Source organism: Pleurodeles waltl, chromosome 6 (assembly GCF_031143425.1).
Source record: "Pleurodeles waltl isolate 20211129_DDA chromosome 6, aPleWal1.hap1.20221129, whole genome shotgun sequence".
Lineage (NCBI taxonomy): Eukaryota > Metazoa > Chordata > Amphibia > Caudata > Salamandridae > Pleurodeles > Pleurodeles waltl.
The window spans coordinates 1,712,854,902-1,712,879,784 of NC_090445.1; the positions used below are offsets into that span (position 1 = coordinate 1,712,854,902).

General features: G+C 48.9%; 1 protein-coding gene across 1 annotated transcript in view; it reads left to right on the plus strand.

The window, feature by feature from the left end:
• The window catches only part of LOC138301429 (patr class I histocompatibility antigen, A-126 alpha chain-like), a 171,282-nt gene that overhangs the window by 40,940 nt on the left and 105,459 nt on the right, over positions 1-24,883 (plus strand). Inside the window, exons 2-3 of the mRNA XM_069241919.1 lie at positions 19,798-20,067; positions 20,960-21,232. Of these exons, the coding sequence (XP_069098020.1) occupies positions 19,798-20,067; positions 20,960-21,232 (543 nt within the window). The remainder of the gene's footprint in view (positions 1-19,797; positions 20,068-20,959; positions 21,233-24,883) is intronic.

Here is a 24,883-nt window from a genome sequence, read left to right on the forward strand (position 1 = left end):
CTTCTTCCTCAGAAGTAGAATCCACTGTAGAGGGAGGGATAGTAGGAAGTGGTTTGCTTCTACTAGCCCTAGCTTTAGGGAGCACTTGGTCCATTGTTCCAGGATCCAAGCTTCCCTGTCCTTTTTGCTTTTTGGCCTGAGCCCTTGTCAAAGCAAAAATATGCCCTGGAATGCCCAGCATTGCTGCATGGGCCTCCAACTCCACATCTGACCAAGCTGATGTCTCCAAATCATTCCCTAATAGACAGTCTACAGGTAAATCTGAAGCTACCACAACTTTCTTTGGACCAGTTACCCCCCCCCCCCCCCCCCAGTTGAGATTTACAACAGCCATGGGGTGGCTTTGTGTTATGTTGTGAGCATCGGTTACTTGGTACTGGTGTCCAAGTATGTGTTGATCAGGGTGCACCAGTTTCTCAATCACCATTGTGACACTGGCACCTGTGTCCCTGTAGGCCTGGACCTCAACACCATTTATTAGGGTTAGTTGCTTGTACTTCTCCAAGTTATGGGGGCAAGCAACCAAAGTGGCTAAATCAATAGCCCCTTCAGAGAGTAAAGTAGCCTCTGTGGTCTCCCTAATCAGACCAACCCCAACCAAATTACCAAAAGTGAGCCCAGCTACTCCCTTGGATTGGCTATTAGTAGGTTTGCTCCCACCACCACTGCTATTAGTAGGGACACTAGGTGTAGCAGTAGGGGTTGTGGTGGTAGGAGCTGTGGTGCCTTTCTTTGGACAACTGGGATCTGTTGTCCAATGGCCTTTTATTTTACATAAATAGCACCATGGTTTCTTTTCCTTGTTCTGATTAAAGGAGGATTTGGACCCACCACCCCCACCAGAGTGTTTTTGTGGGCCTGATGAAGACTCATTTTTAGATTTGTCCCCACCCTTGTCAGAAGACTTACCATCCTTCTTTTTGTTGCCATCTTTGTCACCCCCTGTATGAACTTTTCTGTTCACTCTTGTTCTGACCCATTTGTCTGCCTTCTTTCCCAATTCTTGGGGAGAGGTCAGATCAGAGTCCACCAAGTACTGGTGCAACAAATCAGACACACAATTATTAAGAATATGCTCTCTCAGGATTAAGTTATACAGGCTGTCATAATCAGTAACTTTACTGCCATGTAACCACCCCTCCAAGGCCTTCACTGAATGGTCAATGAAATCAACCCAGTCTTGTGAAGACTCCTTTTTGGTCTCTCTGAACTTTATCCTGTACTGTTCAGTGGTTAAGCCATAACCATCCAGGAGTGCATTCTTAAGAACTTGGAAATTATTAGCATCATTTTCTTTCACAGTAAGGAGCCTATCCCTACCTTTTCCACTAAATGATAGCCATAGGATAGCAGCCCACTGCCTTTGAGGGACATCCTGTACAACACAGGCCCTCTCAAGTGCAGCAAACCACTTGTTAATGTCATCCCCCTCCTTATAAGGGGGAACTATCTTGTGCAGATTCCTGGAATCATGCTCTTTTGCAGGATGACTATGGGGAATACTGCTGCTGCCACCATGGGTATATAAACCCAACTTCTGTCTTTCCTTCTCTAATTCAAAAGACTGTCTATCCAAATCCAGCTGTTGCTTTTTAAGCTTCAGTCTGGTTTGTTCCACCCTCAACTTATTGAGTTCCCTCTCTAACATTCTGTCATCAGGGTTGGTGGGAGGGACATTTCTAGAAACAGAGCTATGATCGGAATGAACAGAAGGAGACCTGTCCCTTACAGGAGCCACCCTAACAGCTTGGTTTACAGAAACATTACTACCAGTATGGTGAGAATATATGCTTTTGCTATGATGTGAGACAACACTATTTCTATGGTGTGGCTCATCATCATTACCATCTATGCTAGACTGTCTAGTAATGGGCAGGCTAGGAAGTTTCTTTCCTGAATCTTTTCCTGAGGGAGTCCCTGAATCAGATTGGGAACTATTAGGTACTTTTTCAACAGATGGGGCACCTATGGCCTTATCCTGTTCTCTAAGCATGTTAAGTAACAGTTCCAAGGAAGGATTCTTCCCTACACTCAAACCTCTCTCTATACAGAGACTCCTTGCTCTTTTCCAGCTAAGGTTGTCATATGCAAGTTTGGACAGATCAACACTTTGGCCTGTGCCAGACATTTTTTAGAGAGAGTTAAAGTGATAGAAAAAGAGAAAAAAGTTTTCAGAACTTTTTGGAAAGACAGAAAAAAACCTTTTAAACTTTTAAGAACTTTTTGAAAGTTTAGGAGTACTTTTCAGCACTTAGAAAAGAGTGAAAAGAGGAAATGCAAAACTTTTTGGCTATGTGTATATACACTGACCTTGTTTTGTATATTTTTCTCTTATGAAAAGTACAATGACAAGAGTGGTAAGTAGTCTCAAGCACTTATCCCACCACTGCACAACCAATGTAGGAGGCTGGACTGGCTTGTAGTGAGTACCAAGGGGTACTTACACCTTGCACCAGGCCCAGATATCCCTTATTAGTGTATAGGGTGTCTAGCAGCTTAGGCTGATAGATAATGGTAGCTTAGCAGAGCAGCTTAGGCTGAACTAGGAGACGTGTGAAGCTACTACAGTACCACTTAGTGTCATATGCACAATATCATAAGAAAACACAATACACAGTTATACTAAAAATAAAGGTACTTTATTTTTATGACAATATGCCAAAGTATCTTAGAGTGTACCCTCAGTGAGAGGATAGGAAATATACACAAGATATATATACACAATAGCAAAAATATGCAGTATAGTCTTAGAAAACAGTGCAAACAATGTATAGTTACAATAGGATGCAATGGGGAAACATAGGGATAGGGGCAACACAAACCATATACTCCAAAAGTGGAATGCGAACCACGAATGGACCCCAAACCTATGTGACCTTGTAGAGGGTCACTGGGACTATTAGAAAATAGTGAGAGTTAGAAAAATAACCCTCCCCAAGACCCTGAAAAGTGAGTGCAAAGTGCACTAAAGTTCCCCTAAGGACAAAGTAGTCGTGTTAGAGGAATAATGCAGGAAAGACACAAACCAGCAATGCAACAACTGTGGATTTCCAATCTAGGGTAACTGTGGAACAAGGGGACCAAGTCCAAAAGTCACAAGCAAGTCGGAGATGGGCAGATGCCCAGGAAATGCCAGCTGCGGGTGCAAAGAAGCTTCGACTGGACAGAAGAAGCAGAGGTTTCGGCAGGAACTAAAAGGGCTAGAGACTTCCCCTTTGGTGGACGGATCCCTCTCGCTTTGGAGAGTCGTGCAGAAGTGTTTTCCCGCCAGAAGGACGCCAACAAGCCTTGCTACACGCAAATTGTGCGTTTGGCGTTTTTGGACGCTGCTGGGGCCCAGGAGGGACCAGGAGGTTGCAAATTGGACCTCTAAGAGAGAGGGGACGTCGAGCAAGACAAAGAGCCCTCACTGAAGCAGGTAGCACCCGGAGAAGTGCCAGAAACAGGCACTACGAGGATGCGTGAAACGGTGCTCGCCGAAGTTGCACAAAGGAGTCCCACGTCGTCGGAGACCAACTTAGAAAGTCGTGCAATGCAGGTTAGAGTGCCGTGGACCCAGGCTTGGCGGTGCACAAAGGATTTCCGCCGGAAGTGCACAGGGGCCGGAGTAGCTTGCAAAGTCGCGGTTCCCAGCAATGCAGCCCAGCGAGGTGAGGCAAGGACTTACCTCCACCAAACTTGGACTGAAGAGTCACTGGACTGTGGGGGTCACTTGGACAGAGTCGCTGGATTCGAGGGACCTCGCTCGTCGTGCTGAGAGGAGACCCAAGGGACCGGTAATGCAGCTTTTTGGTGCCTGCGGTTGCAGGGGGAAGATTCCGTCGACCCACGGGAGATTTCTTCGGAGCTTCTGGTGCAGAGAGGAGGCAGGCTACCCCCACAGCATGCACAAGCAGGAAAACAGTCGAGAAGGCGGCAGGATCAGCGTTACAGAGTTGCAGTAGTCGTCTTTGCTACTATGTTGCAGGTTTGCAGGCTTCCAGCGCGGTCAGCGGTCGTTTCCTTATCAGAAGGTGAAGAGGGAGATGCAGAGGAACTCGGATGAGCTCTTGCATTCGTTATCTAAAGTTTCCCCAGAGACAGAGACCCTAAATAGCCAGAAAAGAGGGTTTGGCTACCTAGGAGAGAGGAGAGGCTACTAACACCTGAAGGAGCCTATCACAAGGAGTCTCTGATGTCACCTGGTGGCACTGGCCACTCAGAGCAGTCCAGTGTGCCAGCAGCACCTCTGTTTCCAAGATGGCAGAGGTCTGGAGCACACTGGAGGAGCTCTGGACACCTCCCAGGGGAGGTGCAGGTCAGGGGAGTGGTCACTCCCCTTTCCTTTGTCCAGTTTCGCGCCAGAGCAGGGGCTAAGGGGTCCCTGAACCGGTGTAGACTGGCTTATGCAGAATTGGGCACATCTGTGCCCAAGAAAGCATTTCCAGAGGCTGGGGGAGGCTACTCCTCCCCTGCCTTCACACCATTTTCCAAAGGGAGAGGGTGTCACACCCTCTCTCAGAGGAAGTTCTTTGTTCTGCCATCCTGGGCCAGGCCTGGCTGGACCCCAGGAGGGCAGATGCCTGTCTAAGGGGTTGGCAGCAGCAGCAGCTGCAGGGAAACCCCAGGAAGGGCAGTTTGGCAGTACCAGGGTCTGTGCTACAGACCACTGGGATCATGGGATTGTGCCAACTATGCCAGGATGGCATAGAGGGGGCAATTCCATGATCATACACATGTTACATGGCCATATTCGGAGTTACCATTGTGAAGCTACATATAGGTAGTGACCTATATGTAGTGCACGCGTGTAATGGTGTCCCCGCACTCACAAAGTTCAGGGAATTGGCTCTGAACAATGTGGGGGCACCTTGGCTAGTGCCAGGGTGCCCTCACACTAAGTAACTTTGCACCTAACCTTTACCAGGTAAAGGTTAGACATATAGGTGACTTATAAGTTACTTAAGTGCAGTGTAAAATGGCTGTGAAATAACGTGGACGTTATTTCACTCAGGCTGCAGTGGCAGGCCTGTGTAAGAATTGTCAGAGCTCCCTATGGGTGGCAAAATAATTGCTGCAGCCCATAGGGATCTCCTGGAACCCCAATACCCTGGGTACCTCAGTACCATATACTAGGGAATTATAAGGGTGTTCCAGTAAGCCAATGTAAATTGGTAAAAATGGTCACTAGCCTGTTAGTGACAATTTGGAAAGCAATGAGAGAGCATAACCACTGAGGTTCTGATTAGCAGAGCCTCAGTGAGACAGTTAGTCACTACACAGGTAACACATTCAGGCACACTTATGAGCACTGGGGCCCTGGGTTACCAGGGTCCCAGTGACACATACAACTAAAACAACATATATACAGTGAAAAATGGGGGTAACATGCCAGGCAAGATGGTACTTTCCTACACAACCCCCCCCCAAACGAAGGACAATAAGACTAGCCATGACCTGATGAGTCTTCATTGTCTAAGTGGAAATATCTGGAGAGTCCATCTGCATTGGAGTGGCTACTCCCAGGTCTATGTTCCACTGTATAGTCCATTCCCTTTAGGGATATGGACCACCTCAACAATTTAGGATTTTCACCTTTCATTTGTTTTAGCCAAAGTAGAGGTTTGTGGTCTGTCTGAACAATGAAGTGAGTGCCAAACAGGTATGGCCTCAACTTCTTCAGAGCCCAGACCACAGCAAAGGCCTCCCTCTCAATGGCAGACCAACGATTTTCTCTAGGGGTCAACCTTCTACTAATAAAAGCAACAGGTTGATCCTGGCCCTCAGAATTAAGTTGTGATAGGACTGCCCCTACTCCTAATTCAGATGCATCAGTTTGGACATAGAGGCCCATATTTATACTTTTTGACGCTAAACTGCGCTAACGCAGTTTAGCGTCAAAAAAATTTGCGCCGTCTAACGCCATTCTGAAGCGTCATGCGGGCGCCGTATTTATGGAATGGCGTTAGACGGCGCAATCAGACCGGCGCTGCCTGGTGTGCGTGGCAAAAAACCACGTAGACCAGGCAGCTCCGGCGTTGGGAAAAAATGACGTTAGGGCGTCTTAAAATGGCGCAAGTCAGGTTGACGCTAAAAAATCGTCGTAACCCGACTTGCGCCATTTTTTTTCGACGCCCATCCCCCATCAACATGACTCCTATCATTGTAAAGATAGGAGTCATGCCCCCTTGCCCAATGGCCATGCCCAGGGGACTTCTGTCCCCTGGGCATGGTCATTGGGCATAGTGGCATGTAGGGGGGCACAAATCAGGCCCCCCTATGCCAAAAAAAATTATAAAAAAAAAAAAAAAAAATACTTACCTGAACTTACCTGAATGTCCCTGGGGTGGGTCCCTCCGTCCTTGGGTGTCCTCCTGGGGTGGGCAAGGGTGGCAGGGGGGGTCCCTGGGGGCAGGGGAGGGCACTCTGGGCTCATTTTGAGCCCACTTGTCCCTTAACGCCATGCCTGACCCAGGCGTTAAAAATCGGCGCAAATGCGCCGTTTTTGGCCACTCCCACTCCCGGGCGTCATTTTTGCCCGGGAGTATAAATACCACGTAAAGGCCTGGGAGTCATTTTTTAAGACGGAAACGCCTCCCTTGCATATCATTAACGCAAGGAAGGGGTTCACGCTAAAAAATGACGCCCACTCCGGGCACTTTGGCGCCCGAAGCGTCTAACGCCATAGTATAAATATGGCGTTAGTTGGCGTTAGTTTAGCGTCGAATTTGCGTCGAAAAAAACGACGCAAATTCGGCGCAACCAGAGTATAAATACGGCCCAGAATTTTTTAGAGTAACAAGGGCTTTTCAGGACAGGTGCAGAGCACATGGCCTGCTTCAGCTCCTCAAAAGCTTTCTGACAGCTTGCTGTCCATAATACCTTTTTAGGCATTTTCTTGGATGTGAGGTCATTAAGAGGGGCTGCAATGGAGCCATAGTTCTTAATGAACCTCCTGTAATACCCAGTGAGGCCTAGGAAGGCTCTCACCTGAGTCTGAGTGGTAGGGGGAACCCAATCAATAATAGTTTGGATTTTCCCCTGAAGTGGTGCAATCTGTTCCCCACCAACAAGGTGTCCCAGATAAACCACCTTACCCTGCCCTATCTGGCACTTTGAAGCCTTGATAGTGAGGCCTGCCTTTTGCAGGGCCTCCAAAACTTTCCATAGGTGGACCAGGTGATCATCCCAGCTGGAGCTAAAGACAGCTATATCTTCCAAATATGCTGCACTGAAAGCTTCCAGCCCTTGCAGGACTGTGTTCACCAACCTCTGAAAAGTGGCAGGTGCATTTTTCAAACCAAAAGGCATTACAGTAAACTGGTAATGTCCTCCAATGGTAGAAAATGCAGTCTTAGATTTAGCATCTTCTGATAATTTGATCTGCCAATACCGTGCAGTCAAATCAAAAGTGCTTAGATACTTGGCAGATGCCAGTGTATCTATAAGCTCATCTGCCCTGGGTATAGGGTGAGCATCAGTTTTGGTTACCAAGTTGAGACCTCTATAGTCTACACAAAACCGCATTTCCTTCTTTCCATCTTTAGAATTGGGTTTTGGTACCAGTACCACAGGAGAAGCCCATGGACTGTCAGAGTGCTCAACCACTCCTAGTTCCAACATTTTCTGAACTTCTTGCTTTATGCAGTCCCTGACATGGTCAGGCTGCCTATAGATCTTACTTTTGACAGGTAAACTGTCTCCAGTATCTATAGTGTGCTCACACCAAGAAGTGGTGCCTGGCACAGTAGAGAAGAGTTCTGAAAATTGTCCTAGGAGATTTATGCAATTATCTTTCTGCTCAGCAGTAAGACAATCAGCCAAAACTACACCTTCCACAAGAGCATCTTGTTCTGTGGAAGAGAAGAGATCAGGTAGAGGATCACTGTCTTCTTCCTGTCCCTCATCAGTTGCCATGAGCAGGGTGAGATCAGCCCTGTCATAGTAGGGTTTTAGGCGGTTGACATGGAGCACCCTAAGGGGACTCCTGGCAGTGCCTAAGTCAACCAAGTAGGTGACTTCACCCTTCTTTTCAACAATTGTGTGGGGTCCACTCCATTTATCTTGGAGTGCTCTTGGGGCCACAGGCTCCAAGACCCACACTTTCTGCCCTGGTTGGTACTGAACCAAAACAGCCTTCTGATCATGCCATTGCTTCTGGGGCTCTTGGCTGGCCTGAAGGTTTTTACTGGCCTTTTTCATGTACTCAGCCATCCTTGATCTGAGGCCAAGTACATAATCCACAATATCCTGCTTAGGAGCTTTTAAAGGTTGTTCCCAACCCTCCTTTACAAGTGTGAGTGGACCCCTAACAGGGTGTCCAAAAAGAAGTTCAAAGGGGCTGAAGCCCACTCCTTTCTGGGGTACCTCCCTGTAGGCAAAAAGGAGGCATGGTAGAAGGATATCCCATCTCCTGCGGAGTTTTTCAGGGAGACCCATAATCATGCCTTTGAGAGTTTTATTAAATTTCTCCACCAGTCCATTTGTTTGTGGATTATAGGGTGTTGTGAACTTGTACGTTACACCACACTCCTTCCACATGGCCTTTAAGTATGCAGACATGAAATTGCTTCCCCTGTCTGATACTACTTCCTTTGGGAAGCCCACCCTGGAAAATATTCCCAGGAGGGCTTTTGCCACTGCAGGAGCTGTAGTGGTCCTTAAAGGAATAGCTTCAGGATATCTTGTGGCATGGTCCACTACCACCAAGATAAACCTATTGCCTGAAGCAGTAGGAGGGTCAAGGGGGCCAACTATGTCAACCCCTACCCTTTCAAAGGGAACCCCAACCACAGGCAGTGGGATAAGGGGTGCCTTTGGGGTGCCACCTGTCTTGCCACTGGCTTGACAGGTTTCACAGGACTTACAAAATTCCTTTGTGTCCTCAGACATCCTAGGCCAATGAAACAATGGTACCAATCTGTCCCAAGTTTTCATTTGACATAGGTGCCCAGCTAGGGGAATGTCATGTGCCAGTGTTAGGAGGGACTTTCTGTTCTCCTGAGGAATCACTAATCTCCTGGCAGCTCCAGGTTTAGGATCCCTATGCTCAGTGTACAAGAGGTTGTCCTCCCAGTAAACTCTGTGAGAGTCACTGACATCCCCATTAGCCTGTTTGACAGCTTGCTGTCTGAGACCCTCTAATGTGGGACAGGTTTGCTGTGCCACACTCAGCTCCTCTCTGGCAGGCCCCCCTTCACCCAAAAGCTCAGCAGTGTCTGCTTCCAGCTCCTCTGGTGTAGGTTCTGCACAGGGAGGGAATTCTTCTTCCTCAGAAGTAGAATCCACTGTAGAGGGAGGGATAGTAGGAAGTGGTTTGCTTCTACTAGCCCTAGCTTTAGGGAGCACTTGGTCCATTGTTCCAGGATCCAAGCTTCCCTGTCCTTTTTGCTTTTTGGCCTGAGCCCTTGTCAAAGCAAAAATATGCCCTGGAATGCCCAGCATTGCTGCATGGGCCTCCAACTCCACATCTGACCAAGCTGATGTCTCCAAATCATTCCCTAATAGACAGTCTACAGGTAAATCTGAAGCTACCACAACTTTCTTTGGACCAGTTACCCCCCCCCCCCAGTTGAGATTTACAACAGCCATGGGGTGGCTTTGTGTTATGTTGTGAGCATCGGTTACTTGGTACTGGTGTCCAAGTATGTGTTGATCAGGGTGCACCAGTTTCTCAATCACCATTGTGACACTGGCACCTGTGTCCCTGTAGGCCTGGACCTCAACACCATTTATTAGGGTTAGTTGCTTGTACTTCTCCAAGTTATGGGGGCAAGCAACCAAAGTGGCTAAATCAATAGCCCCTTCAGAGAGTAAAGTAGCCTCTGTGGTCTCCCTAATCAGACCAACCCCAACCAAATTACCAAAAGTGAGCCCAGCTACTCCCTTGGATTGGCTATTAGTAGGTTTGCTCCCACCACCACTGCTATTAGTAGGGACACTAGGTGTAGCAGTAGGGGTTGTGGTGGTAGGAGCTGTGGTGCCTTTCTTTGGACAACTGGGATCTGTTGTCCAATGGCCTTTTATTTTACATAAATAGCACCATGGTTTCTTTTCCTTGTTCTGATTAAAGGAGGATTTGGACCCACCACCCCCACCAGAGTGTTTTTGTGGGCCTGATGAAGACTCATTTTTAGATTTGTCCCCACCCTTGTCAGAAGACTTACCATCCTTCTTTTTGTTGCCATCTTTGTCACCCCCTGTATGAACTTTTCTGTTCACTCTTGTTCTGACCCATTTGTCTGCCTTCTTTCCCAATTCTTGGGGAGAGGTCAGATCAGAGTCCACCAAGTACTGGTGCAACAAATCAGACACACAATTATTAAGAATATGCTCTCTCAGGATTAAGTTATACAGGCTGTCATAATCAGTAACTTTACTGCCATGTAACCACCCCTCCAAGGCCTTCACTGAATGGTCAATGAAATCAACCCAGTCTTGTGAAGACTCCTTTTTGGTCTCTCTGAACTTTATCCTGTACTGTTCAGTGGTTAAGCCATAACCATCCAGGAGTGCATTCTTAAGAACTTGGAAATTATTAGCATCATTTTCTTTCACAGTAAGGAGCCTATCCCTACCTTTTCCACTAAATGATAGCCATAGGATAGCAGCCCACTGCCTTTGAGGGACATCCTGTACAACACAGGCCCTCTCAAGTGCAGCAAACCACTTGTTAATGTCATCCCCCTCCTTATAAGGGGGAACTATCTTGTGCAGATTCCTGGAATCATGCTCTTTTGCAGGATGACTATGGGGAATACTGCTGCTGCCACCATGGGTATATAAACCCAACTTCTGTCTTTCCTTCTCTAATTCAAAAGACTGTCTATCCAAATCCAGCTGTTGCTTTTTAAGCTTCAGTCTGGTTTGTTCCACCCTCAACTTATTGAGTTCCCTCTCTAACATTCTGTCATCAGGGTTGGTGGGAGGGACATTTCTAGAAACAGAGCTATGATCGGAATGAACAGAAGGAGACCTGTCCCTTACAGCAGCCACCCTAACAGCTTGGTTTACAGAAACATTACTACCAGTATGGTGAGAATATATGCTTTTGCTATGATGTGAGACAACACTATTTCTATGGTGTGGCTCATCATCATTACCATCTATGCTAGACTGTCTAGTAATGGGCAGGCTAGGAAGTTTCTTTCCTGAATCTTTTCCTGAGGGAGTCCCTGAATCAGATTGGGAACTATTAGGTACTTTTTCAACAGATGGGGCACCTATGGCCTTATCCTGTTCTCTAAGCATGTTAAGTAACAGTTCCAAGGAAGGATTCTTCCCTACACTCAAACCTCTCTCTATACAGAGACTCCTTGCTCTTTTCCAGCTAAGGTTGTCATATGCAAGTTTGGACAGATCAACACTTTGGCCTGTGCCAGACATTTTTTAGAGAGAGTTAAAGTGATAGAAAAAGAGAAAAAAGTTTTCAGAACTTTTTGGAAAGACAGAAAAAAACTTTTTAAACTTTTAAGAACTTTTTGAAAGTTTAGGAGTACTTTTCAGCACTTAGAAAAGAGTGAAAAGAGGAAATGCAAAACTTTTTGGCTATGTGTATATACACTGACCTTGTTTTGTATATTTTTCTCTTATGAAAAGTACAATGACAAGAGTAGTAAGTAGTCTCAAGCACTTATCCCACCACTGCACAACCAATGTAGGAGGCTGGACTGGCTTGTAGTGAGTACCAAGGGGTACTTACACCTTGCACCAGGCCCAGATATCCCTTATTAGTGTATAGGGTGTCTAGCAGCTTAGGCTGATAGATAATGGTAGCTTAGCAGAGCAGCTTAGGCTGAACTAGGAGACGTGTGAAGCTACTACAGTACCACTTAGTGTCATATGCACAATATCATAAGAAAACACAATACACAGTTATACTAAAAATAAAGGTACTTTATTTTTATGACAATATGCCAAAGTATCTTAGAGTGTACCCTCAGTGAGAGGATAGGAAATATACACAATATATATATACACAATAGCAAAAATATGCAGTATAGTCTTAGAAAACAGTGCAAACAATGTATAGTTACAATAGGATGCAATGGGGAAACATAGGGATAGGGGCAACACAAACCATATACTCCAAAAGTGGAATGCGAACCACGAATGGACCCCAAACCTATGTGACCTTGTAGAGGGTCGCTGGGACTATTAGAAAATAGTGAGAGTTAGAAAAATAACCCTCCCCAAGACCCTGAAAAGTGAGTGCAAAGTGCACTAAAGTTCCCCTAAGGACAAAGTAGTCGTGTTAGAGGAATAATGCAGGAAAGACACAAACCAGCAATGCAACAACTGTGGATTTCCAATCTAGGGTAACTGTGGAACAAGGGGACCAAGTCCAAAAGTCACAAGCAAGTCGGAGATGGGCAGATGCCCAGGAAATGCCAGCTGCGGGTGCAAAGAAGCTTCGACTGGACAGAAGAAGCAGAGGTTTCGGCAGGAACTAAAAGGGCTAGAGACTTCCCCTTTGGTGGACGGATCCCTCTCGCTTTGGAGAGTCGTGCAGAAGTATTTTCCCGCCAGAAGGACGCCAACAAGCCTTGCTACACGCAAATTGTGCGTTTGGCTTTTTTGGGCGCTGCTGGGGCCCAGGAGGGACCAGGAGGTTGCAAATTGGACCTCTAAGAGAGAGGGGACGTCGAGCAAGACAAAGAGCCCTCACTGAAGCAGGTAGCACCCGGAGAAGTGCCAGAAACAGGCACTACGAGGATGCGTGAAACGGTGCTCGCCGAAGTTGCACAAAGGAGTCCCACGTCGTCGGAGACCAACTTAGAAAGTCGTGCAATGCAGGTTAGAGTGCCGTGGACCCAGGCTTGGCGGTGCACAAAGGATTTCCGCCGGAAGTGCACAGGGGCCGGAGTAGCTTGCAAAGTCGCGGTTCCCAGCAATGCAGCCCAGCGAGGTGAGGCAAGGACTTACCTCCACCAAACTTGGACTGAAGAGTCACTGGACTGTGGGGGTCACTTGGACAGAGTCGCTGGATTCGAGGGACCTCGCTCGTCGTGCTGAGAGGAGACCCAAGGGACCGGTAATGCAGCTTTTTGGTGCCTGCGGTTGCAGGGGGAAGATTCCGTCGACCCACGGGAGATTTCTTCGGAGCTTCTGGTGCAGAGAGGAGGCAGACTACCCCCACAGCATGCACAAGCAGGAAAACAGTCAAGAAGGCGGCAGGATCAGCGTTACAGAGTTGCAGTAGTCGTCTTTGCTACTATGTTGCAGGTTTGCAGGCTTCCAGCGCGGTCAGCAGTCGATTCCTTATCAGAAGGTGAAGAGAGAGATGCAGAGGAACTCGGATGAGCTCTTGCATTCGTTATCTAAAGTTTCCCCAGAGACAGAGACCCTAAATAGCCAGAAAAGAGGGTTTGGCTACCTAGGAGAGAGGAGAGGCTACTAACACCTGAAGGAGCCTATCACAAGGAGTCTCTGACGTCACCTGGTGGCACTGGCCACTCAGAGCAGTCCAGTGTGCCAGCAGCACCTCTGTTTCCAAGATGGCAGAGGTCTGGAGCACACTGGAGGAGCTCTGGACACCTCCCAGGGGAGGTGCAGGTCAGGGGAGTGGTCACTCCCCTTTCCTTTGTCCAGTTTCGCGCCAGAGCAGGGGCTAAGGGGTCCCTGAACCGGTGTAGACTGGCTTATGCAGAATTGGGCACATCTGTGCCCAAGAAAGCATTTCCAGAGGCTGGGGGAGGCTACTCCTCCCCTGCCTTCACACCATTTTCCAAAGGGAGAGGGTGTCACACCCTCTCTCAGAGGAAGTTCTTTGTTCTGCCATCCTGGGCCAGGCCTGGCTGGACCCCAGGAGGGCAGATGCCTGTCTGAGGGGTTGGCAGCAGCAGCAGCTGCAGGGAAACCCCAGGAAGGGCAGTTTGGCAGTACCAGGGTCTGTGCTACAGACCACTGGGATCATGGGATTGTGCCAACTATGCCAGGATGGCATAGAGGGGGCAATTCCATGATCATAGACATGTTACATGGCCATATTCGGAGTTACCATTGTGAAGCTACATATAGGTAGTGACCTATATGTAGTGCACGCGTGTAATGGTGTCCCCGCACTCACAAAGTTCAGGGAATTGGCTCTGAACAATGTGGGGGCACCTTGGCTAGTGCCAGGGTGCCCTCACACTAAGTAACTTTGCACCTAACCTTTACCAGGTAAAGGTTAGACATATAGGTGACTTATAAGTTACTTAAGTGCAGTGTAAAATGGCTGTGAAATAACGTGGACGTTATTTCACTCAGGCTGCAGTGGCAGGCCTGTGTAAGAATTGTCAGAGCTCCCTATGGGTGGCAAAATAATTGCTGCAGCCCATAGGGATCTCCTGGAACCCCAATACCCTGGGTACCTCAGTACCATATACTAGGGAATTATAAGGGTGTTCCAGTAAGCCAATGTAAATTGGTAAAAATGGTCACTAGCCTGTTAGTGACAATTTGGAAAGCAATGAGAGAGCATAACCACTGAGGTTCTGATTAGCAGAGCCTCAGTGAGACAGTTAGTCACTACACAGGTAACACATTCAGGCACACTTATGAGCACTGGGGCCCTGGGTTACCAGGGTCCCAGTGACACATACAACTAAAACAACGTATATACAGTGAAAAATGGGGGTAACATGCCAGGCAAGATGGTACTTTCCTACAGTCGGGACTTAGGTTTCAGAGAGTCGCGGTCAGGGGAAGCCTCGGGATTCCCTCTGCAGGCGGCGCTGTGGGGGCTCAGGGGGGACAGGTTTTGGTACTCACAGTCGTAGAGTAGTCCGGGGGTCCTCCCTGAGGTGTTGGTTCTCCACCAGCTGAGTCGGGGTCGCCGGGTGCAGTGTTGCAAGTCTCACGCTTCTTGCGGGGAGATTGCAGGGTTCTTTAAAGCTGCTCCTTTGGATAAAGTTGCAGTCTTTTTGGAGCAGGTCCGCTGTCCTCGGGAGTTTCTTGTCGTCGTCGAAGCAGGGCAGACCTCAGAGGATTCAGAGGTTGCTGGTCCCTTTGGAAGGCGTCGCTGGAGCAGAGTTCTTTGGAAGGCAGGAGACAGGCCGGTGAGTTTCTGGAGCCAAGGCAGTGGTTGTCTTCTGGTCTTCCTCTGCAGGGGTTTTCAGCTAGGCAGTCCTTCTGGTTGTTGCAGGAATCTAATTTCTAGGTTGAGGGGGAGCCCATAAATACTAAATTTAAGGGCGTGTTTAGGTCTGGGGGGTTAGTAGCCAATGGCTACTAGCCCTGAGGGTGGGTACACCCTCTTTGTGCCTCCTCCCAAGGGGAGGGGGCCACATTCCTATCCCTATTGGGGGAATCCTCCATCTGCAAGAGTCACCTCAGCTCAGGACACCTTAGGGGCTGTCCTGACTGGCCAGTGACTCCTCCTTGTTTTTCTCATTATCTCTCCTGGACTTGCCGCCAAAAGTGGGGGCTGGGTCCAGGGGGCGGGCATCTCCACTAGCTGGAGTGCCCTGGGGCATTGTAACACGAAGCTTGAGCCTTTGAAGCTCACTGCTAGGTGTTACAGTTCCTGCAGGGGGGAGGTGTGAAGCACCTCCACCCAGAGCAGGCTTTGTTTCTGTCCTCAGAGAGCACAAAGGCTCTCACCGCATGAGGTCAGAAACTCGTCTCAGCAGCAGGCTGGCACAGACCAGTCAGTCCTGCACTGAACAATTGGGTAAAATACAGGGTGCATCTCTAAGATGCACTCTGTGTGCATTTTTTAATAAATCCAACACTGGCATCAGTGTGGGTTTATTATTCTGAGAAGTTTGATACTAAACTTCCCAGTATTCAGTGTAGCCATTATGGAGCTGTGGAGTTTGTTTTTGACAGACTCCCAGCCCATATACTCTTATGGCTACCCTGCACTTACAATGTCTAAGGTTTTGCTTAGACACTGTAGGGGCATAGTGCTCATGCACATATGCCCTCACCTGTGGTATAGTGCACCCTGCCTTAGGGCTGCAAGGCCTATTAGAGGGGTGACTTACCTATGCCACAGGCAGTGGGAGGTTGGCATGGCACCCTGAGGGGAGTGCCATGTCGACTTAGTCATTTTCTCCCACCAGCACACACAAGCTGGCAAGCAGTGTGTCTATGCTGAGTGAGGGGTCCCTAGGGTGGCATAAGACATGCTGCAGCCCTTAGAGACCTTCCCTGGCATCAGGGCCCTTGGTACCAGGGGTACCAGTTACAAGGGACTTACCTGGGTGCCAGGGTTGTGCCAATTGTGGAGACAATGGTACATTTTAGGGGAAAGAACACTGATGCTGGGGCCTGGTTAGCAGGGTCCCAGCACACTTCTCAGCCAAGTCAGCATCAGTATCAGGCAAAAAGTGTGGGGTAACTGCAACAGGGAGCCATTTCTTTACACCAATTTAACGTGCCTCCAAACCTCTTTACAAAGATCACTAGAGAACTGCACAGACTCCTGGGGACTGAGGTGGCCCCTGCATTCCCTGTAGTAAGCTACAAAGAGGAGTATTCAAGGGTGGTGTAGTGGTTCCATATATACATGCATACTGTTGGGTGGCCCAGCTAGTCTTATAAATGATTGGGTTTTTGCCGGCATGGAGGAACTAGCCTGTAGGGTGGACAGAGCTCCAATGGCGGACGGTGGGTACCCTGGTGGGCTGTATTCTAGAAAACGGGAAGGCAGGATACCGTTCTATTGACAGCCAACTGTGAGAGTGTGGAGAGAGGCCACACAACTCTGGGGATGGGAGGGTAAATTAACAAATGTGACTCTGGGCTAGTGACCTACTAAGCAAACTCTGGAGTCAGAAGGGTTTTTATAGATGGGGACTAATTGTTTTTGATTACTTGGGTGACATCAGGAGGGGAGGGGCACTGTTATCTCTTGAGGACTTACAGAGGGAATATGCAATGGGGCCTCAGGAAGCTTCAGGTACATCTAGCAGGGCACCTTCTCAGGGGACATATGTGAGAGGGCGAGCAGCTCCTGGATTCTACCCCACTGGAGGACTGGCTGCTCTTAGCCCGAAAACACGATCTCCTTGACCTATAAAAAACGAATGAATAACTCCCCCAATCCCTGGCGTTCTCTCCGTGAGGCATGGGAGGGTGGTATGACTACAATAGGACAGTGACTGGCAGGAGGCCCTTTGAAGTCCTAGGGAGGTAGCAATTCATGCCAGATTTTGCCTAATACAACTTAGAACCTTCCACAGATCATATTATTCCGGATCCCTTCTGCATCGCTTGGGCCACAGCCAAAACGACGTGTTTAGAAGAGGGTGCGGTATGGTAGGGTCATTCTTCCATATTCAGCAGGTAATTTATCAGAGTCGGGTTGGCCCCCAAAAGTATGACAAAATATGGACTCATTGGAGAGAAGACAGAGGCTGGGCAGCAGGGGAAGGGGCGGGGGGGCCGGTTGAGTTCACACACATCTGCCATTAGGGCATAACCCAGGGGTGATCAAAGTTAAGCAACTTTACATGATGCTGATGGTTTTTTATTTTTTATTTTTATTTTTCCTTTTATAAGACCTTACATTTGTGATGTATTAAAATTCTGTGTTCTCTCCCCTTTGGCTAACAACTATGGGCCAGATGTAGCAAAGCGTTTGCGACTCGCAAACGGCGAAAAACGCCGTTTGCGAGTCGCAAAAGCCCCACTGGAATGCAGAAATGCATTTTGCAAGTCGGATCCGACTCGCAAAATGCATTTCCGACTCGCAAATAGGAAGGGGTGTTCCCTTCTTATTTGCGACTCGCAACGCTATTCAATTTCATTTGGGACCGCGAAAGCGGTCGCAAATGAAATCGCAGTTACCATCCACTTGAAGTGGATGGTAACGCAGTCGCAAACGGGTCCCCACGGGACCTCTTCCCCTTAGTGAATGGAAACAAAATTATTTTTTCAGAGCAGGTAGTGATCCTATGGACCACTGCCTGCCCTGAAAAAAAACGAAACTAAAGGTTTCAGTTTTTTTTTCTAAGTGCAGCTCGTTTTCCTTTAAGGAAAACGGGCTGCACATGGGAAAAAAAACAACTGCTTTATTAAAAAGCAGTCACGGACATGGTGGTCTGCTGTCTCCAGCAGGCCCCCATCCCCGTGAGTGCCCAGACTCGCAATGGGGTCGCAAACTGTGACCCACCTCATTAATATTAATGAGGTGGGTCTTTGCGACCCCATAGCGAGTCGCAGAAGGTGTCTGAGACACCTTTCTGCATTTGGTTTTGCGAGTTGCAATTTGCGAGTCGCTATGACTTGCAAATTGCAAGTCGCAAAACTATACTTACCTACATCTGGCCCTATATTCGGTGCTTGTAACTGTATTAAATGTCACAAATTGTTTACTAAAATAAAAAGAATTAAAAAAGAAGATTCCCGAGGCCTGAGGCAGTGAAAGGAGTGTAAGGGCGTTGTTTAGAAGGAGCTGGAGTAGGGCCAGGGAAGACTCATGAAGATTTTGTATATGATTTCATTGCACATTATTTGAACTTTGTGTTCCCATTTGCAGTAGAAACCAACAAAGACCCTGTTGCTGCTGATTTTTATTCAATGGTCTGATTCTAGAGATGTCAGGGAAATTAATAACACAACTAGACGTGTAGGGTTGTTGTTTGTTGTTGTAGTATTGCTTGTTTTCCTCGTAGGGTTATTTTACCTACATTTTCCACGGTAACCGAGCGTAAGCCTAGTATTATCCCTGAGACCCAGAGCCCTACAGATAATACTTTGCACGCACTAGATTATCATGCTTTGCATGTAGAGTCATCCAGAGGAGATTATTCTTCAGATGCTTATTGTAACTTGCTTTGTGAATATCTGCAGGAGGCTTGAATTGATTGGCTCCTGAGGGTGCACAGAGATACCAATGTTCCTGGAGCTTCTGTTTGCTTTCATTATTGTTCACACCGGTAGACGTTAGGGCGCATCCCCTTAGTCTCTGAGGAGAGCAGATTCCCGTAGACTTCCTCTCTTCTTGCACGTGTGAAGCTTTATGCTTCACTGGGTGACACCTCCCACACCTTCACGTTTCCTTCAGACTTCATTATCTAATATCATACCTAATTTAGAGCTCTTATTAGATCATTTAGAGTTAATAATCTTTAGGAGGGAGAATCGGAGTTTCTTTATGGAACACATATTTCTAATTCTCAGTTTCTCTATTGCAGTGGCTGTGACTGTTTTGTATTTGATCCTTTGGAGACTGAACCTATTGTGATATTTCAGTTTCCCGGCTATAATCTTGTTTCTTTTTCACATTCTTCTGACATGCACATTTACTGGACTCAATATGAATTGGTAATAAAATTACTGATTCCTTCTTGTGGGTTCAATTGGGATACACGAGAATTGAAATGTTTTATTATTGTTAACTCCCTTCCTGTTTCAGTCAACTTGAAGAGATCCACTGGATCAGAGATGAGAGATTGTAAATCACTCACATGCGTGCTCTCAGTGGCCATTGGGGGCATTCTGCAGGGGTGTGATGTGTTTTCTCCCTCTACCCATGGCACCTGTGGGTATGACATGTGAGAGGAGGGTGCACTGTGGGGTGAGCATCCTCACCCCTGACTCCTGCGCCCTCCGGCACCCCTACTGTTCCCTGGGCGGTAGGAATGTGCTACTGTACTGTGAGAGGGGTGTGTGCACTGGGATGGTCTTTGCTGATTTCCTGTCCCTCCCTTTTTGGGCTCTTCCACTGGATCCACCCGTTGTTTTAAAGGATTAGCATGCACCATAGACAGGAGGGAGGTTGCTGGGGGGACAGTGTTGTGAGGGGGTGGGGTTGGAAGGTATTACATGTGGGAAGTGTGTGCTCTCTGTTCACTGACCCGTTGTCCCTCTCTGTCCCCTCCCCAGGCTCGCATACTTGCCACTTTTCCCGCTCTTCCCTCTCGGGACCCCTCCCCGGGGTCCCCCAGTTCTCCTCTGTCGGGTACGTGGACGGTGTCCGCTTCATCAGCTACACCAGTGAGAGCCACATGGCGGAGCCCCGGGCCCCCTGGATAGAGAGGATCACCATGGAGGACATCCATTACTTGGACACGTGCACAAATGTGAACCAAGGAGCAGAGCAGGTGCACAGGGACGATGTGAGGAATGCTATGGGCCAGTCCAACCAGACCGAAGGTGAGGACACCTGGCGAGGGGGGGCAACCAGACCGGGGGGGGGGAGTGATTCACACAGGGGAGTTGAGGAGGTTGGGAGGAATAACAATGGGGAAGGGGGACTCAGTTGCACCCTGGTGTATGACCACAGACTGAACTTCACTTGGGGGTGTTAAAGATTCAGGGTGACTGGGTTGTGAGAGGCCAGAGGGGAGGCAATGTTTGGGGGTGTGAGTGACTGGAAAAAGGGGGAGGTAGGCACAGTCACACAAACCATTTTGAGGTGCACAAATTGTGATTGGCCTTTCTGTCTGCTCCTAGGCGGGGTACAAGCCACCCCTCTGCCTCCACCCATGGCCCTCGCTGCTCCCCGGTGTGCCCTCAGGCACACTGTATCTGCTGCCCTACTTGAGATCTCACATTCGGCCACCAACACCCCCACCTCCTTCGAGGGACTGCTCCATGGAGGGCATAACGGAGGGGTGTTCTTGGCTCCTTCACTGTCTGCCTGGAGATGTCGGATTTTTATTCTGCTCCCTCAGCCCCTCGCTGTCCTCTAACCCTCCCTCAGGTCTGCACATTGGCCAATACAGGTATGCCTGTGAGCTCTGTGGGAGTGCTCAATTGAGGATTCTTGTCTCCAATTACTGTCTGTCTGGAGGTGTCAAACCCTCGCTTCCCCCTCAGGCTCTCACTCTGTTCCCCCAGCTCCTCACTGACCTCCACCCCTCGCTCCCTCAGGTCGCCACATGGACCAGGTGATGTCTGACTGTCGGCTCTGGGGGAACGGCTCCATGGGGAGGCAGTGTTGTGGCTCCACACAGTACCTGGAGGTGTTGAACCCTCACTCCCACCTCAGTCCTCTCTTTGCTCCCTCAGGCCCTCATTCTCCTGCACCCCTCTTCTCCCTCAGGTGTTCATGTTTACCAGGTGATGTTCGGCTGTGAGCTCTGGGACAACGGCTCCATCGGGGGGTTCCGTCAGGACACCTTTGATGGACACGACTTCATCAGCTTTGAGAAGGACAGACTGGTCTTCACCGCAGCTATGGATGCAGCCAGGATCACACAAGACCTCTGGAACTCAGACAGAAGCATCTGCCGGTATTGGAAGGAGTACCTGGAGGGGACGTGCATCGAGTATCTGAAGAAATACCTGAAGCTGGGGGAGGAGAGGCTGCAAACAGGTGGGTTATGGGTGTTGATATAATGGTCACTACCCCTCACCAGGTACTCAAGCACTTGCGCGGACCTGCAGCATCCACGTCACAGAGCTCATTGTGGGGAGACAGGGGACAGAGAGGGATGTGAGAAGAAAGTGCTACACTCATTGGGTTATGGTTTGTTTGGAGCCCCTGTGTGAGGTCCAGTATGCACCTACCCCTCCCACAGCTCACAATCTTTCCTTTGCTTCTACTACTCCATGTCACGTGGGGAATGGGTGCAGGGGGTGGGAGCTAAATAGGGGGTCAGGGTTCTGTCCCGTGTGAGGTCCAGTCTCCTCCCCTGGCTCCCCCACTCCACCTGGTATTTCCCTTCTCTCTCTCTCTGACCCCACTTCCGCGTCATGGATCAGGGACTTGATGTGGTAATGTGAGAGAGCAGTTCACGCAGGGCCATAGCCACGGGGGCATTTGAGGGCGGGGCCAGCCCATATTAATCTTTGCCGCCCCCCCTCAATGAAGGAGGCAGCTGGTACAGCACTTATAGAAAACTCAGATTAAAATTAGTTTGAACAAACTGCATTCACTTCTGAATGCATATAGTCTAACTGAAAAAACATTCTGGAGTTCAGGACGTAAATTAGTAATTAAATGCATGTTTTTGACTTGTTACATTCCCTGCATGTCCAAAGACAGAGGTTAAATGTCAGGCTATTTCTTCTGACAAATTGCTGCTCAGTCTTTTAAAGTGGAGATTTTATTTTACTTTCTTCCTCTGACTGCAAAGTGAGAGTATTTTGGAAAGTGAACTATGAGATAAACTTGCTGGATAGAGGCAAGGCCACTGGAATTATGCGGCAGGGGAGGTCCAAATTATAATTATATGGCAAGGTTGAATAAGTTATGTGGCAAGCAAAAACCCAAACTATGGGGGTCATTCTGACCTTGGCGGACGGCGGAGGGCGTCCGCCAAGGTACCGCCGTCAGAACACCGCACCGCGGTCGAAAGACCGCGGCGGTGATTCTGACATTTGCCCTGGGCTGGCGGGCGGCCGCCAAAAGACCGCCCGCCAGCCCAGGGCAAATCAACCTTCCCACTAGGATGCCGGCTCAGAATTGAGCCGGCGGAGTGGGAAGGTGCGACGGGTGCAGTTGCACCCGTCGCGTATTTCAGTGTCTGCTGGGCAGACACTGAAATACTTTTTGGGGCCCTCTTACGGGGGCCCCTCGGCACCCCCTACCGCCATCCTGTTCGTGGCGGGAGAGCCGCCATGAACAGGATGGCGGTAGGGGGTGTCAGAATCCCCATGGCGGCGGAGCGCGCTCCGCCGCCATGGAGGATTCAGACGGGCAGCGCAAAGTCGGCGGTACACCGCCGACTTTCCGTTTCTGGCCGCGGCTGAACCGCCGCGGTCAGAATGCCCAGCGGTGCACCGCCAGCCTGTTGGCGGTGCTACCGCCGGCCTCCGCCATGGCGGTAATTACCGCCATGGTCAGAATGACCCCCTATGTGTCTTAATGCGGCACATTTTGTGACAGTATTAATTCATTAGTTTGCCATTTTTGCACATTAGAGCTGTCGGGCCATCGTTTCACTTTGTTAGAACCAGTTCCACATCCAAATGGAACTATCAGGACCTGAAAGGTGACCGTCAACCTTTGCAAAGGACCTTACTCTGCGCGGCAGCACATGATGCAGCATTTCTAGTACATTTTGATCCGTTTGAGCCAGAAACAATTTCTTTTGTTAAAATCTGCAGATTATGCAGCAGATGATGGATCATGCGATAAATGCAACAAATTCATAATCATCTGGTAAACTACGCGGCTGCAGAATCCCAGAGTTCTAGTGGCCCTGCATGCAGGAAGTGCGAAAAGAAAGACTGCAGGATGCCAATTTGTTACTCATGCACAACAATGCCTGTAAATGGAGTGTACACATATTTCAACATTTATCAGCAATTATGAAAGCAGAAATAACGCACATTTTGTTTTATAATTCTGAAGTGTGACGGAATCAAAGACTTTATCAAGATCAAAACAATTCTTGGAGATGCACATGTGCTAAATATTGCATTTTATTGTATTGCAGCATTTGTATAGCACTTACTACCCCTGTGTGTGACACTGAAGTGCTTACTCACATGAGCAGCAACCTGCGCTGTGTGGGGTGCTGTGGGGTTGGAAGGGTGTTGTCTTTGTTTTATGACTCTATGTAGGCGTGCTTCCGTGTCATGCGTGATGCCCACAAGGTGCAGTTATCATGTTATGGGATGCACGCCTAGCAGTGTGGTGGATGATGAGGTGTGAGAGACGCATGCACAATTTATGGCTTTTTTAACATCTTTGTAGGTCCCTTTATGGTATTTCTTATTCTTAGCTGGTTGCTGCACTGGGTTTCCAATCAGAGATATAGGGGGTCATTTTGACCTTGGCGGACGGCGGAAGCCAGCCACCAAGGTACCGCCGCTGAATGACCGCACCGGCCATTCAGACATTTCCTCTGGGCCGGCGGGCGCTCTCCAAAAGAGCGCCCGCCGGCCCAGAGGAAATGCCCCTGCAACGAGGACGCCGGCTCAGAATTGAGCCGGCGTAGTTGCAGGGGTGCGACTGGTGCAGTTGCACCCGTCGTGTATTTCAGTGTCTGCTTAGCAGACACTGAAATACTTTGCGGGGCCCTCTTACGGGGGCCCCTGCAGTGCCCATGCCATGGGCATGGGCACTGCAGGGGCCCCCAGGGGCCCCGCGGCACCCCCTACCGCCATCCTGTTCCTGGCGGGAGACCCGCCAGGAACAGGATGGCGGTAGGGGGTGTCAGAATCCCCATGGCTGCGGAGCGCGCTCCGCAGCCATGGAGGATTCTGAAGGGCAGTGGTAAACCGGCGGGAGACCGCCGGTTTACCCTTTCTGACCGCGGCTGAACCGCCGCGGTCAGAATGCCCTCGGGAGCACCGCCAGCCTGTTGGCGGTGCTCCCGTGGTCGGTGGCCCTGGCGTCCACCGGCCGCCAGGGTCAGAATGACCCCCATAGTGTATAGTTGTGGGCCTGACTGGCATGGCTGAAGGGAGAGAGAAGTGTCGCGATCTGCTGGGATGTGCACTGTTACCATCAACCCGTATCTTTGTATCATCGTGAGATGTAGAGAAGCAGCCGTAGTGTACTTTTTTTTTGGGACCTGCATGGCTGGACTAGATTAAAGTCCTCTTGTTGACCCGCAATGTCTGACAGATCTCTTCAGTTGCTCAATGCATATTCTTTTAGTGATCACTGGTTTATTGTCTGCACAGGACTGGTGGTGGACAGTCCTCATGCTTCATGTGAATATAAGATGTGTAAATTATAGCTCGATGCCGACTGCTGAGGGATATGGCATTAGTATTAGTGTGGGCTAGAAGTTATGAATGAACTTAGATAACTATATTGTCTCCAGCGAACCATAATTCAGCCCTCTTTAACTTACCTGTCTACCAAAAGTAGTTTGCTGGTTGGGTTGCTTCTGTGGGTAGTAAATTGAAGATTGTGCATGAGTGTAACTGTCTTTCTGGATTTTGTTGCTGCAATGTGTGGGTGTAGCTGTCTTGGAAACAGCAATATTTTCAACTATCTTCTGACACGTATATGATTCTGGATGCTTGGAATGCCGGCTGGTAGTGGGTTCCAGATCGTGGCATCTAG